The sequence below is a fragment of the Seriola aureovittata genome, chromosome 22 (genome assembly GCF_021018895.1).
Source record: "Seriola aureovittata isolate HTS-2021-v1 ecotype China chromosome 22, ASM2101889v1, whole genome shotgun sequence".
Lineage (NCBI taxonomy): Eukaryota > Metazoa > Chordata > Actinopteri > Carangiformes > Carangidae > Seriola > Seriola aureovittata.
The window spans coordinates 7,494,483-7,511,403 of record NC_079385.1 but is presented as its reverse complement, the minus strand read 5'-3'; the positions used below and the strand labels follow the sequence as shown (position 1 = coordinate 7,511,403).

Sequence of the window (16,921 nt, the reverse complement as noted above, 5' to 3'; positions counted from 1 at the left end):
GTGGGTGGTTACAACACAGACCATTTCATTTTCTACTCTGCCTGCTCTGCTGGGTGCGCGGGGGTCCTGTGAGTTAGAGCCTGGGATAAACGTTTCTCTTTTGTAAGAAGTCATGATTGTCTCAGGGTTTCTTTACGGTATTATTTCTCTGGCGAGCCCAGTCCTTTGAAGTTTTAACAAAGCTCTTTAAATCCACCATCAACTGATAATGATTGTCGCACTCGCTGCAAATATCCAATTTTGACAAACAAGCAAAATAATGTGTCATTGTGAAGCATTGTCTGACCCTACAACTTGTAAAAGAGACAATGAAAACATATTTTGTTTTTTTGAATTCAGCTTAATTTAAGGGAAAATATGACAATAATTCTTCTGCTTCTTAATACCTCATGGTGAATAGCTTTACCAGGGTATGTTTGAACCTGTATTAGAATCTGGGCTCACTTAAACCTGAATTAATTGGTTTTTTTTTTGCCACTTATTTATTTATTTGTTTTCTTTCAATGATACAATACATGTTAATGAACATCAGTACAAAATACACAATGTAAACATGCCGGATTGTCGGAAAAAATGCTAATTTACATCCATAATCTCTAGGCAGGAAACATAAACTACAAATACAAATACACAAAATAAAAAAGGACAAATATTGGCCTTTTTGGTCGTCTCTGGCTTTTACCTTTGGTCTGATTCTTTAGCTGTTTTTGAATTGATGTCTGAAATGTGAGTGTGTGACAACCATGTAATCCACATTTCAAACTTATATCTTGTCTCTTTGCATGAAAAATAGATTGATTGCCTTACTAAGAAAATCTAACAGCTAATGCCAATTGTGCTTGACAAGGATGTTTTATGAGGGAAAAAATAATCATCTTAAATGGGATATTATTCATTTTTGGAATTGCCTTATTTATGGTGTGTGTTCGGAGGTCACCCAAGTGTACCAATTACAACTTCAGCTTGACTGAATGTTGCCTAATTTATTTGCACATTATATTAATCAACTCCCTCTGTGAGTCCAAGAAGAGCAGTAAAAGTGTGTGTGTGTGAGCGAGTGTATGAGAGAGTGTGTGGAGTCAGCAGAGCAGTAGAGATGTCGTCGCTGTCAGATGATCCTTTAACTCCTGCGACACTCTCGACCCTGTCACTGTACATCAGTCAGCTTCCTACACACACATACACACACACACACGTCCACGCACATACATGTATTCACATTTGCATGTAAGTCACGCTCTTCACACCCTTCATCTGTGGCTGCTGACCACAAACACTGCAGAGAAAGGTCTACTTACTGTATGTATCAGAAATACACCAGCTCTTTGTCTCTCACACACACACACACACACACACACACACACACACACACACACACACACAATAACTAGCAAGGCAATGAGACTCCCAGCACCCCATGCATCTGCCTCCTGTCTCACTGCATAATGCATCGCTAGCCGAGGCGGAAACACAGACACACACACGCACGCTTACACACGGTTATAGCCACGCAGAAACACTTTGCTGTGATGCATAATATATCAAGCCAGGTTAGGGAGAAAAAGTGGCCTCATACTGTATGTACCGCTAATTGAGACAAAGGCAAGGTTTCTACTGTGTCTGTGAAAGTGTGTGACTAAACACAGCAAGTACAATAAAAAACATTCGTCAGCTGAGGGGCCAAGTTGGCGTTTTATCTCACTTAGCCCTGTTAGTGTTGTTGTTTGTGGACTGTAATGAAGAAGCACGGCTGTGTTGTAGCTTGTTCTGGGTGTTTAATTTGATTCACTTCGAATAAGCGATATTTTTTTTTTAATCCTCTCCCTTGTGCTACCTACTTTCTTTTTCACCCCCATGATCTTGAGGGCGGCCGTGAACATGAGATACTAAACTTTGTCTTCCCTGATCACAACTAATCTATCTCAGTCTGTAATTATGATTCAAAAACAAATTATCGATTGTATTTTGAGAGTAAATTGTTTTCTTGAGATAATGACTTAATTAGGCAGCAGCGACTGTGGTTTGCAGTTTGTGCTCGGCGGCTCACACCTTCAAAGTAAACACAGAGCAGGGACTCGAAGAAACAGATGGGGAGGCAGAGGACACCGTATGTTACCTCCACACTCAGCTTGTTTTCATGGAGCCATCCCGGGTGTTGTGGGTGTAGCAGTGATATTGTACTCCCTGAAACATATTGTTTGATGTTTGAAACATCATGAAACAATAGGGAAGACGAGAGCACCTGTCAAACACAGAGATGTGTTTACAAGTCGCAGAAATGCATTTTAAAAGGGATACTCCTCCGATTTTACGCATGCAGCTTTTAGGTCTGATAGGATGACGCTGATGATGTCATCACGGTTACCTCAGCTTGGGCTTGGTAAATACAAAATTTTAATGGAACTAAAAGTACCGCCTCGCGGTTGTACGCCTCCGCCAACCAGCCAAGTTGCAGGAAATATGGTCACAATCTGCCCTCCCCGAGTTACAGCATTAAATAATGGCCAGAGGTGTTCTCGCAGAACATTATGATGTCACAGTGAAGTTGACCTTTGACCGTGTGGATACGAAATGTCACATTATTTTATCCTTTACATTAATTGTAATTAATGTATGAATCTGTGAGTTATGGCCAAAACTGTGTTTTGCTAGGTCACAGTGACCTTGACCTTTGACATTTGACCAACAAAATCTAATCAGTTCATCCTTGAGTCCAAATGAATGTTTTTGCCAAATGTGAAGAAATTCCCTCAAGGCGTTAAGTTCACGAGAATGGGGCGGACAGATAAACCGAAAACTGACGCCGGCGTGGAGGCATAAACATCTGCATGACAGTCTATGGGGTCATGGGTATTTTATGAAGCAAGGAGGGTCTAATCAACGTCTCTTTTGGGATGCATTATGGGAAATGTAGGTTCCAGTTTTGACCCATGCTGAGAACTAAAAGTCAGGATATCTGGGGGGCTGATGCATTTTGTTTGACCATGAAGATAAAAGTTGAGGTAGAGTTTAATAAAATAACACAATGTAAAGGGAAAGTAAAGTAGGACCATTAGAGCTGCATTGCCTTTTACAAAAATAGAAATCTCATTTAGACATTACATATGCTGCAAGAAAAATATGTTATAACACAAATTCTCTTTAAAACTTACATAACACAATCTGAGCACATGAACCTGAACACACCAGCTATGTGCCGTCTCTTAGCACCTTTAAAAAAACAATTACAACCCGTGAAGAAAAGAATCTATTTTTATCAGAATGGTGGGAGTTCAGTGGGCAGAGTGGCCAAAACATATGTTTTGTTTTATTCCCTGCGCACAGTAATTACGAAACCTGCCTACGTTCATATCACATGCTGTCTGTAAAAGTTTGATGGCGTTGTGAGGGGATTTGGTAGTTTTCAGAGGTGTCCTGATGCCACCTTCAGGCTGAGAAGATGAAACTCAGTGTTACACCAACTACCTGAACTTCTGTCTTTCTTTCTTTCTTTCTTTCTTTTTAATTTCTGGGGAATATTCAAATGAGATCCAACTTTAGCTGCGTCTCCGTGGCAGGTTGCTAAGCTACAGACAGTGTCAGGAAGTGACAAGCGAACATAATTACGACCCTGGTTGACAGACATCGACCACAGTGTTCATTAGACTTACTCAAGCATTAAGACATCAAGTCTTTTTAAAGGACCAAAACCTCACACAACCTTTTGTATTGACTAATTACCACATAATCAATGGTGAATAAGTATTTAAACAATTAAGGAGAAAAGGGAATCACTTCTCATTTCTCTACAGTATTTATGGTATGATGTAACAGCGGAGTTTTTGCTTCTGTCTGAATATTTTCTTGCATTTTCTTAGGCATCACAACATGAAAACACATTCAGATTTAATATCACAACTAAGTGGTGCACAAACAAAATAAATGAATAATTAAATTTGTCCTCCCTGCTGCTCATTTTCTCAGGTGTATCCTGCTTTGAATTTGCGGCCTTGATGCTTTGCTCTATTGCTGCTAATGAGCATGGTTGCTCCTCTGTGGTGTGTGTGTGTGTGTGTGTGTGTGTGTGTGTGTGTGTGTGTGTGCGTGTGCGTGTGCATAGTATGTTGTTTTTCTCTCTCTCTCTCTCTCTCTCTCTCTCTCTCTCTCTGCTGGCGTTGCATTAGATGTTGACTGACAGTGATATTAGCACCTTTCCCTCACTGCCTTTCTTCGCCCCTCAATCAATCCATCCATCTCCTCGCTTGGCCTCAAGGGACGCTGGGAAAATAAGGCTATTTATAGCAACCTGAGGCGTACATGAGGCTCTCCCGTTTGAGCAGAAGAAAGAAAAAATACCCAGTGCACACACTGTACAGCTAAATTGTTCATGTGACTCTCCGCTCTATTATAAATCTTACAAATGATACATTTATCTGATGACTATCTGTTAGCAGCAGCACAGGGTGCTGTTGCTATTGGTCCATTTTAAAGGCACAGTATGCAATGTTTTGACAAAATAAGGATGGAGTTTACCTCATACAACACCTGTACTCTCTCACTCTTTTGTTCAAAGCGTACAGCAAAGAGTTCATTCCAGCTGTTACAGGTCAAGCTAGTGGCCACAATAAATACAATATAACATTATTTGATAGCGATATTTCTGTCGGACCGTAAAATTAAAACTAAACTTCATCACATAAAAAGCTGTTTTTAATTAAAAAGCTGCCACACAGCGTCTAAATAAGCCGTTATTTGACCTTGTAAAAAAAAAAAAAAAAAAAAAAAAAAAGGAAAGGAAGGCTCAGCACAATTTGCATTCCCATGTTTCAACACCCACGTCAAGGAAGGACAAAGAAGGGGAGTCATACCCTTTTTAGTAACCTTTAGTAACCCTAACCCTTAAAAAAAAAAAAAAGGAAAGAAAATAAAAACAAAAAAAGAAAAAATGCATGAACGGCTGAAATATGTTGAAAAGGTGCAGACAAACCAGGGACTCTGTGACTGTCCTCACCTTAAGGAGAGTAGCATGTGATCCGTCCAGGTGAGGTGAATTTCCCATGACGATCTCTGATGTCATCCTGACTCCTGCAAGGAAAGATTTTGGAGGAAAGCGTTTCCACAGTACCACCCTGCATGAAATATTAAGTCGAAATAATTATCTGCATGTCCCACACGGCAAACCATAGTGTTCAGTTATTATCCGTGTGTTGAGATTTTAATCTGACTATCTTTTAAGATAGTTTTTATAGTAAATAAATAAACGAAAAAAACAGTAAAGATTCAATACTGCATTTTCTTGGTCAGAGAAACTGTATGCTAGTATGAGTTATCACAGTTTGAGAACCATCTTTAATATTAAGGAAGTTCTAGTTTTCCACGTGCGGAGCAAATCTGTTCTTCTTTCAAAACTTTTCAAAGGACAGTCTAAAGTAAGATGGAAATAATGATCACCGCTGGTCTTTTCACAAATATTTGAAGTGTGATAGCTTGATGAATGAGGAACATTTACACCAAGACACAGAGAATCCTTTATTCCATTAGTCACAAAGACAGAAACACAGACTCTCTCCATCATCCTCTGTCTCGCGGAATTGATCCCTGTCATTAAATAAATTAAAAAAGAATGTTGCTGAAAAACTAAATCCTTCCTTCATAGCTGTCACGTTTGTACATATAGCTGAACAAACTTCCTTTGAGCTCTAATTTCACTTCACTTCAGGCAGCCAGTTCAAAATTTCCGGTTGTGTTATTTTTTTTAGCTAAATGTGAGGACAACTGAGGGAATTTGTTTTGCAAATATATGCAAATATGGATGTGTAATAAGGTAAATTCATCAGGCAATTTTGTCCACTCTCTAAATTTATGAGTGTGTTAGGGTGGGGGGGAGGTAGATGGGTCAACACCTGACATCCATGTCACACACAGGAGAGGGATGATGGTGATTGATTGGACAGCTAGACGCCGCGTGCATACGTGATTACAGCTTTCCATGTCACCATTTGCCAGCTTTATTATAAACACGACGTTGACATATTTACTGTCGATGTTTCTTTGACAAGTCCACGCTAACAATCTGTCAATTACACATTTAAATCATCCACCTACATTAGACCCTCACTGTAAATATAATCCATGCCTCGTGTTGATTGACTTGGACCTTAACTTCACACATTCACTATATTGTGACATCTGCCTAAATTTGTGATTTCATATATTTCCCATAATACCTACAAATAGCAATATTGATGACAGTGATTCTGTAGATTTCATAGCAGCCTTATAAATCACGTCTATAATGAATGTTTTTTTTTAACTCTTTTTTTAATGTGCAGTAAGTAATTAAAAGGCTATTGTTACTGTAAGTCTGATTGTCACATTGACACTTAATAGTAATAATTGGCAATACAGCCAGATATTGACGCTCCGTCCTCCTCAGCAGAACACGCTGTTCACCAGTGACAGACTCGATGGTGACAGCTAGTCATCACACCACACGAGACGCATCATCACGTGTTTGTTATCAAGCCACAAACACGTGAGGAGTGAGCGGGCGGTGCGCTAATTGCGACTTGCATGCACGAGGCGGGCGAAGGCTAATGAAGTTACCATGTAAACAGCAGCTCATATATGGATGGTGGTTAGTGAGCGAGGGTGTTTACAGAGAGTTGGAGGCAGACTGATGAAGTTTGACAGGAAAGTTTGTTATCGGAGAGGGAAAACTTATTCACATTTATACTTCGCTTTAAGTCTCCCAAATTACATGGAAATAAAACATTACTTGAGTCATTAAAAACCTGCTTGTGTGGAAAGTTTCATCCACTGAATTAAGCTTTAACTGTGCTGAAACAAAGTTGAACTGTGACTTTTGAAAATCAGGAATCTCAGCACCTGCCACAGTACTTGCTGAGTTACTGAGTGTTGATGAAGAACTCCATCAACCCCCAGCAGATTCTACAAATTTGGGGGGGTTTTTGTGTGTATGTTTGTGTGTAATTGCCTCTTTCAACAGGCGCCAAATAACTGAGAAACAAATATTTTATTTTTTAGGAAAGAGTTGCCACCTCAGCAGGCAGATGACAGATTGGGTCTCGCACCAGGAGTGGGTGGTAAATCAGAGTGATACACAGAAACAGAAACATGTGCCAGTTTCAACACCTCTGATATTGCTAAATGTTACACGGTTCCTGTTTTGCAGTTGCATTCACTGCCTTGCTCAAGGATAGTGTCCCTGTGTCCAGAGGAAAGGAAGAAGAGAAGAGAAGAAAAAAAAACACTGGAGCAAAATGTCCAGCAAATGTGTTTAATATGAATATTTATTTAAAAATCCATAGTTCGATACAGAAATAGTCATCTATTATATGTATTATCAGACAATCAGTACTTCAGTCATGCTTTCTCTGATTAATCACGGTTTCAAAAAAGTACAAGATCATTTTTTTTCCTATAATTGAACCTGTGCAAAGAAAATACACTAGAAAGCAATAGAAACACTGACACAAAATAGAGAACGATTAATTCTTTTAAACAATTCATTTTTCTGAAGAAGGCATCGCACAATTCCAAGAAAATCAGTGAAAGATTTAAGGCCATTTTGTACAGTTAATTTTCATATAGATTTCTATATTTCAAAACACTCAGTTTTTAACAAAAGGAACTGGTGCATCCTTTGTAAAACTGTACATGCAAACATAGTGCACGTTGTTAAGAAGATATGACAAGCATACAATATATTATTTGGATAGCTTTAGTAAACAAAGATCTTATGTGGAACACCTCACATGGTCTATTAAAACTTTCTTATAAAGGTGCCTCACAGGCACACACACAAAGTATACTTGTATCAAACACATGCGCGCACACACACACACACACACACACACACACACACACACACACTCACACTCACACTCACACTCACACACACACACACACACACACACACACACACACACACACACACACAAAAACACACACACACACACACTCACAGCTTCATGGGGCTTGGCAAAATTAGTGAACTGTTGCACTATGATTAAAAACAAAAAGTATATTTAAAAATAAAATATATATATATATTTGTGTATTTTTGTCCACCGCAAACATCATACACCTACTACTGTAGCATTAATTGTGTGTTTGTATGGAGGCGAAGAAAAGCCAAAATAATTTAAATTTAATATCACCGACTTCATTGCACTGAAATATTTTACTTTGACACAAATTTATCAAAATTGAATTCCTTTCTAATTTTGAAATTTCAACAATGTTCAACAATATTTTTTGGGTTCAAAAGTTTAAATAGAAAATTAAACTGTTTGGGATCTTCAATCATTTATCTGAAATCTTTCTAGGATCACAGACTGACCGATCATCACCTGATTGATTCCATTCAGGCTCCACTGATTACCTCTGGTAAGCGTTTGTTTACATTTTTCATCTTTGAATTTTGCTATTTGGATTTCTCAAATCCAATTTCAGCAACTTGATTTTTTGACTTAAATTTCTCAAACAAAACAGAGTTGAAGCAACCTGAATGTACTTATTCGAATAGCCCTAAAACCCCTAAAAATAAACAAACTTGAAATTAAAAGGGAGAATCCAAGCCACATAAATTTAGACTGATGGAAAATATTTAATTTCAGTATATAAATTCAGCAGAATTTAAATTTCAAATTTGAGTTTTTCGTCATGATTTAATTTTCCAGGTATTCAGTATTTATTCAAGTACTTATGGCTTTTTTTTCTTGCTTCCATACTGGGTCCTTTCCTGGTCGACAAGCATTGTTGAGGAATTCTGTGAAATGAGCATGTAGAAGTACAAGATGCATTTTCCTACCCTGAAAGGATTTGCTGAAGAACACGTAGCTAGGATCAGGAGGTAGTTTGCCGTTCAAATAGCATGAGCAGGCCATCCTGTCGGCTGTTTGTATGTCCTGGGTTTGAATCCAATTGACAAGAGAAAACATGTCAAGAAAACAAAAGCTTGGAGCAATGTGAAAGGTGAGTAAATTTACTCGGTAGCTTCTGTTAGATAATGTTAGGAAACTTTAGATAAGATATTGCTGTGTAACTGACATTACTTAGTCAGTTTGATAATCAATGCCTGGGGCAACAAAAATAAAACCTAAGTAGTACTAAACTATAGTTTCGCTGCTGCAAAGGTCTTGCTTTTATTTTAATAATTTGGGATTCATGTTAAATTGTGAACAGGGAATAATATCAAAAACTTCCCCACCTCCCCAAAAATTCCCTCTCTGCCCGTCCAATCAGCAACAGCTATGATAAAGCTGACTCTGACCCCTGCCGTATAGCATCTCTGACCGTTTGGAGGATGAGAGTTTTACAGTATATCTGCTGAGGCAGTAATGAGCTCCTTATTTTGACCTGCAGGGGCTAATGATGTGTCCACCTACGCTATGAACGCAGTGGGTAGCTACGAGAGTGTGACTGCAATCACATCAAAACACACACACACACACACACACACACACACACACACACACACACACAAATACACTCATACAGTTCACCCCGCCGTATCAGCACTCTGCTACAGTAGCAATACAATGGGAGACTGTGAGTAAAGAAAGACAAATGTGGGAATGTCAAGCAACTAGACAAGGCAGCAATGTAAGATGTGTAAGAAAAAAAAGAAAGAAGAGTGTCACTTTGCACGGTGAGAGTCTCTGGTGTCTTTTTTCTTGTGTTAATGTAGCGATACGACTTTGAGCCACAAGCAAACTTTTCATTTCATAAGAAACATGAGTGTGAGAATGATGTAATCCAAATGCACCCTCTTAACATCTCTTCACAAAAGAAGATGGAGATGAAAAGGAGGAGGCACGTTTAAGCTCCACAGACTGTATACTATTTTTGTGCCACATTGTGCAATGGAAAAACTGATATATGTAGTAGATGACTGGTTGAGTCATAGTGAGTCATACTGTGATTGATAAATCTCGAGGATAAAAACCAACAGCACGGGTGCATCTATGACTGCAGGACAAGGCATGGATGCATGTGATGCAAAAAAGAAACTTTGTTGAATACGCGAAAAAAGCTGGGTAATTTCATCAGCAACGTCTGAAAAACGAGCCAAAACTGCTCAGCATGTTGAGACCTTAGTGCAGGTAAGAGTGATGTCATCAAAAAGACATCAGAGTTGGTTGTTGGTCATGAGCTTTACAATAATTCATACAAAATAAAAAACAGCATAACATTAAATGGAATCTACTTATATTAAGATTTGAATAGTGACTGTATTTATTTGGAGACAAAAATTATTACGCAATAATATATATGGTTATATACTGTATATATAATGTGTAATTTATTTATTTTTCAATAAATGTATTAATTTAGATTATTTATGTAAAACTTTGTATCAGACTCAATAATACTATAGTAATATATACTATAATATATAGTAATTCAATAATGATAGCACTAAATCTGTTCATGTACTCATAGCTGATTAATGACACATACACGGTGTCTGCTGAGTCGTCACTTCAGATACTGTGTGGTTTGACTTGGTAATTAAATGTGTAAAAATGGAGAATCACATCTGCAAACATCTGGTTCACTATAAAAAATGCCTGTCAAAATAAGTTTTGGTATGATGAAGCAAACCATTGTAAGTGTTGATACAACAAACACACTGTAAGCTTATGTAATAACCCTTCACACGTTTTTTGGTGCTGCAATGTATAATTCACTTCCTGTCCAATAAATGTGAAAATGTTCCTGTATTCCCACTTTTTTTTTTTTAAAGACTTTTTTTAAACATTCCACCTCGTTGTTTTAAAGAAATAGTTGTTTCATACAAACACACTCATATCATTCACAGTATCACTTTCACTACAGCACAAATCCTCTCATTCGTCACTAGAAACGATCATTCGATGTTAAACTGGAAACTTGTCTGATGTTGTCGGCGACTGACAGAAACCACAAAAATCATCCTCTTACATATGATTGGCACATAAAAATACACATCATAAAAACAAACATATAAAAAGCTATATCAAAGGTGCAATTAAAAACTACACAATTAAAGAAAAGAAAATGGAACAAAACAAAAACAAAAAAAAAAGCAAACCTAGGGAAAGTGTGTTTTTCTCTGCATTTTTGACCACTGGGCTCTTTTTGCTCAAACAGGTTTCTGTTTGAGAGCAGCTGCTGTCATTTTAAACATGGGGCAGGGATATGGGTGTTTGACGACACAATGAGACGAAACCCCTGGGCACGTGGGCATCCTATTGCCAAGGCAGTTTGGAGGACAGAGACAGAGAGAGAGAGAGAGAGAGAGAGAGAGAGAGAGAGAGAGAGAGAGAGAGAGAGAGAGAGAGAGAGATAGAGTAGCTATGTTCCCATTCAAAAGGCAATAAATGCTACGCAGAAGTCACGTGATTTGAATCTTCATTATTTAGATTTTAACAAACAAACTGGCTTTTGTCATGTTAAACTGGTGCTAATGATGCCATATTCCATCATTTCCTCTAAAGGCACAACTAATAAATAATGATCATAATGCACACACTGGCTTTTGAAGACAACAGATTCCTCATACAGAGGTTGACATATTTTACATTTCAGAAGCCAAATTATTAAACCTTTAACTGTTATGCAGCCGATCCAGTCATGTGAAATAAAAATAGGTTGTAGTTGCATAAAAAGCATCAACATATTGTATTTCTTTTTTTCATTCTTCTCCTCTATTAAAACTTGCAAAAAAATAAAACATGAAATAAATAGTTGGATGGAAACACAGCTAGTAAAAGTGACAGAGGCATAAAAGAAAGAAAGAGAGAGAGTCAGATAGACAGGAGGAGGGGCTGTAACAGAGAGACAGGTCGACAGACTTCTCAGGCCTGAGAGCAGTGCAGACAGACAGACAGAGAGACAGACAGGGTGAAGTGACAAATGGACAAACAGACAGACACACTCACCCTCCCCCGACAGGCAGACAGATGGACAGATGGGTAGAAGAGGTAGTGCAGGGCCACTAAATGCATGCACTTGACTGAGGCTACACTCATGCAAAAGGTTAATACAAACACTAGAGTACAGTACGGTATGGTACAGCACGGTACGGTACGGTACGGTACAGAAGGGCTACCAGGACCTGCACTGCTGCTACCTGACACAACTGCCAGGGGAGAGAGAGAGAGAGAGAGAGAGAGAGAGAGAGAGAGAGAGAGAGAGAGCGAGCGAGCGAGAGAGAATTACATTAGAGTATTACAAGCTTCATATTGAAACTATGTGTATATAAAAGTATCAACAGTAAAAATCCTTGTTAGCATTTACTGTAAACAATGAGTGAGTTGGAGAGCGAGAGAGAGAGAGAGAGAGAGAGAGAGAGAGAGAGAGAGAAAAGAAGTTATACATGTCCAGTTATTTACAGGAGAAGTTAGTGTTCATTTAAGATCAAGTGATTCCTTTGTTTTGTCTGGAGACATTCTCTTTACAACGTCTCTAGGTTAGTTTCCTCCTCCCTCCCTTCCTTCCTTCCTTCATCAGGTGGATCAGGCAGATGAGATCATTCCCAGCTTCAATCCAGACTCTCTCCAAAGCCTGTCCAGGTTTTCCAGGCAACAACAACAACAAAAAATCCAGACAGCAACAGGAATGCTTGACAGTGGAAGTAAACAGACTCTCATTGGCTTTTCCTGCCCTTCGAAAAGCGACACTCTCTTGGCCCGACATGCAGCTTCCTGAACACAAGAAAGACCACCGTGATCCACGACGACAAGGCATGGAGAGCGGCTTTAAGGAAATGGAAGTATATCGCGCGTTAAGTCAGTTAAGTTGACCCCTTACTCCTAAAACCTTTCTCCGCATCGCTCCTCATATCATGGTTTGGATAGGTTGGCTTGGCGGCGTGTAGGGTGGCGGTGCCGGCGACGGCTTGATCCCACGGGTCCTCATGTAGGAGAGGAACTGGTCGGGGATCTCGGCCAAGACGTCTTTGGCGAGCCGGGCCATGCTCAGGATGTGGTTCCCCGTCCGGTCGATGTAGTCTCTGAATGGGACGAACTAACAGAGAGGAGAGGAAAGAAAGACGAGTTTAAGTTTAAGACATTTTGAAAAGAAGAGATGGGAGACAGAAGTTGAGGAAACAGACTTAGGACAGAAGGCAACTCTTTGTGTTTATCAGTAATCTCCAAGTTTTAGCATGTCTGTCTAACTAGCTTACTTCCTACGTCTCAAACTTAGCTTTGCATTCAAGGTCAGGGAACATATCGTTACTATGTTTTGTGAGGTAACAGGATACATTTAACCCTATTCACAACCAGCACAGGACAGAAGCTGGTCCTGGTGGATCAGTGTTGCACTACTGTGTCAAAATGTGAGCTAACGTTAGCGGCTCTGTTCTGGATTGAAGTTTCCACTCCAGCAAACTCATTACCTTGTCCGACTAACCTCACCCTCAAAGCCTATTCCCCTGTAACGTTTGGGGCGAAACATACCCCAGCAGCAACCTCAGAGGCTGACATCTTTACAGCCTGGTATCTACAGCTGATTTCATCCTTCACAACAACTAGACAGGGGGTGAATTTTTAATACAACTCACCCGTTTACATTTTTATCAAGCCTTAAAGTTCTGCATAATTGAGGGCGTGGCCCTACTCTTTGTATTAGCTGGGAGTTCGGCGGAGTCAGGTGCTGGCAAGGTGGCGCCGACGGAACAGCTGATTCTGAGCTTAAAAACCGCTTTTCAGAAACCAACGGGTGACGTCAGGGGAGGCTACGTCCATCTTTATTTACAGTCTATGAACATACCATTTGAAAATACGAACAATGATGCGGATCCAACTGTTTGCTTGCCCAAGTACATAAGCAGCAAAGGGGTTAAAGAACAGTCTTGTAATCTTATGATACTGGGGCTAACTAACTTCACTCTGCAACACTAGAACCATGTTCTTTCTCTACTTTCATGTTTTCTACTTACTTCAGCAGGTGAGGATGACGACTTTGCAGCTTTAGCCTCAGTCTTTTACCACAATCTCATGTACTTTGCCATCAAGAGAATACTTCTGACCCCTTTTTACAGAGCTCCGCTTTTAAAATGAGTCAGGTGGAAACATGAGGACCCATTGTTTCAAAAATAACTACGAATTTCGAGTGGTAAATCTGCCACCATTATCCCTGTAAAATTGTACCACACCAGATTGGAAACCTTTACGGGTGCAGCAACAGTGACTAAGGGTGGAGGCGATTAGGGGACGGTCAGATGAGAGGAGTAGCAATGAAGGGAGAGACAGTTGGTTTTATAAAGAAAGGGAAAATGAGGAAAGTCACAGAGAGGAGGATTGCATAAAATAGAGCAGATGGAGTAGAGATGGAGTGACAGGGGTGCGAGGAACGAGGTTGAAATGTATCGGAGGAAAAAATTTTGAAAAAGTGATGAAAAGAAAATAACTTTAAAGAAAGAATTCAAATCATATCACTAAACCCATCCTAGTTTCATGTAAGTGGAAGATGTGCTTCTGAACTGTAAGATTATTTTAGTGTTATTTTACCTCAGTCTATATCACATTCATAACTGAGACGCTGCAGATTCGTCCTGTGTTCTGAAATCAAACTCATAATTCTGGTTGTCAGGCGCGAATTGGTGAAAACTTTCTAGTAATCAAGCGTTGGATCAAAACCTGATCCCTGAGGTGACTGATATGAGCAGCACATGGAGATAGAAAGGAATGTGCACATTTGTGATATGTTTTTACTGAGAATATTAGGTAGTAAAATCTGTTGATGCTATTTGGGGGCAGCTGGCATGTGAAACTGAGCAAAGGAGACGGGCCAGAGAGCCAGCAGCTACATACCAAGCCCCTCGTTAGCTCCGGCAAATGGGATCCAATATTAGGCTGGAAATATACAGATTCAAATGGGGGGATCGGCATTGCTCATTTTCACAACAAGCAAATTCAAGAACTGGTTGATAACAAGTCTGAAACCCAACTGAACCGTTTGCCATTTGTCTGACAGGCATAAAAGGAGAGCACCAAAAGTAGGGATGCAACAATCTGACATGTGATTCCAGTTCCAGGGACTCAGTTATTCCTGATACCAATGTCCTCTTTTCTCACAAATGTCAACTCTAAACACCTCACTGCCTGGAACTCATTGGGATCATTTTTACGTAATGTAAGGTAAGACCAGGGATTGCTGTGGTTCTAAAAATCAGTGGCCCAAGTCTGATTTAATGAGCGTAACTGACTTTCTTTACACCCCGTCTGAACATCTCAGACTTGCAGAAAAAAAAAAAAAAAAGATATTTCAGTTATTTTAACCGCTATTGCAATTGCTATACGAGTCATGATTTTAGTGGCAATAGTCATTTTTGCATTTCATTTTGACTGAAAAAAATGAAACGTAAGAGATAAGACTGAAGTTATTATATGAATATTTCTTTGAAATAACTGCATCAGATGTACAGTATGTGTGTATCTCCAATAATCATATCATAATAAATGTCTTTGTTGGCACAACATACGCTCTCTTCACCCTCAGCAGGGTTTTTATCATACAATGTGCTACAAACCGTTGTTGGAAGGTCAGTTCTCACAGAACTCTTGGACACATGTTCTTGGCTTCTTTAACTATCCGGCTGTCGCAACTCATTATTTACATCTCGAGACCGTTGCCTCCTTCACAATCCTAATCCACCTGCTGATTTAATAAATGCTTGCATATCGTGTCGCAGACCTTTCACAGGTTATCAGCTCTTAATACGGATGATAATGCTTAACTAAATGAGGATGCATACGAGGACGTCTCCGTTTCATTTACTTAACGAGATGTTGTCACCTACAGTCACAGAATCGCACGGGAGGCCAATTTGTGCTGGAAACGCTCGCTGTAAAATGTAAACCTCACCATGTCACTCTGGGTTATTAGCTTGCTGATAATGAGAGCCTGTAGGCAGAGCTGGTGTAATGTTCCAGTACTGAAACTGAAGTTTTGCTCCATCTCCGTGTTTTTTTTTTTCTGCACAGAGTGGCTGTGGCTGTGTGTGTGTGTGTGTGTGTGTGTGTGTGTGTGTGTGTGCGTGTGCGCGCACTTCAGCTTGTTAAAAAGCCAGTTAACGAGTGTGTCTCGCTCGCCCACGTGGGATGAGGGAGCAAGATATGACAGCGGCAGTATAAAGGTCACGGAGGAGAAAAACGTGACTTCGCCGTAGCAGCACAACAAAACAAACGGCTCACTCTGGATGTTTGCATTTCCTCTCTTTGTCTTGATGCCAGGGAATCACAGAAATACGTAATGAACTATACTTAGTGTCGTTTTGTGTTTATAAGTTCCTTCATGTCCAGTGAGTAGGGACCCATCTCATCTCCCCAACTCTACACGGCAAAAGTAAAGGTTGTCCTCTGATGTGGCTCTTTGGTGAACAAAGTCTCATCTTTTGACTTTTCTCTGTAGCGCTTCACAGGTCTCCTCTAACTGACTGACTGACTGACTGACTGACTGACTGACTGAAGACCTCACACTGCCCTGTGGGCCTTTACAGCCAGGGGGCCGGGGGGGTCAAAGCTGACGGAGTCTGTTCAAACACTTTAATGAGAAAGTGAGACAGAGAAACAGACATTGGGCAGACTCCTCACAGTAACTGAGCAGCATGTCATTATATGCGTCGGTCTTGCCATATGTGATCTGGTGTAGCACGGGGTCGAGGCGGCCAGGTGTCTGTCTGCGTGGACAGCCACTTACCTTTAAAAAATACAGTGACAATGCTTCACTCTAACCCTTCTGCACCTCTAAATGAATCCTCTCTGTTGTGACTGTGGGGGAAAATATCTCCCTGACTGTCTGTTTATCATTTTGAGTTTTGATACTTTTGCCAAAATGACACTTAGATCAAGATGAATGACCGCAGTATTATTATTTTTTTTTTACCAAGGCTGGATTACCAGTCGGTCAAAGTGGACAACTGCCC

The 16,921-nt window shown here is 39.8% G+C and overlaps 1 protein-coding gene across 3 annotated transcripts in view; it reads right to left on the bottom strand.

Moving 5' to 3' along the window:
* Positions 1-7,274: 7,274 nt before the first annotated feature.
* LOC130163368 (copine-8) overlaps positions 7,275-16,921 on the bottom strand; it is an 85,199-nt gene continuing 75,552 nt past the window's right edge. The window contains exons 20-21 of one of the 3 annotated variants that reach the window (XR_008826468.1): positions 8,599-13,017; positions 7,275-8,532 (exon numbers count right to left, since the gene is read on the bottom strand). Coding sequence is in view for 2 of the 3 variants with exons in the window: in XM_056367518.1 (XP_056223493.1) it covers positions 12,829-13,017 (189 nt within the window). In the remaining variant the exon portion in view is untranslated. Of the gene's footprint in view, positions 13,018-16,921 lie in introns of all 3 variants that reach the window. The other 2 variants (XM_056367518.1, XM_056367517.1) reach the window with 2 other exon arrangements.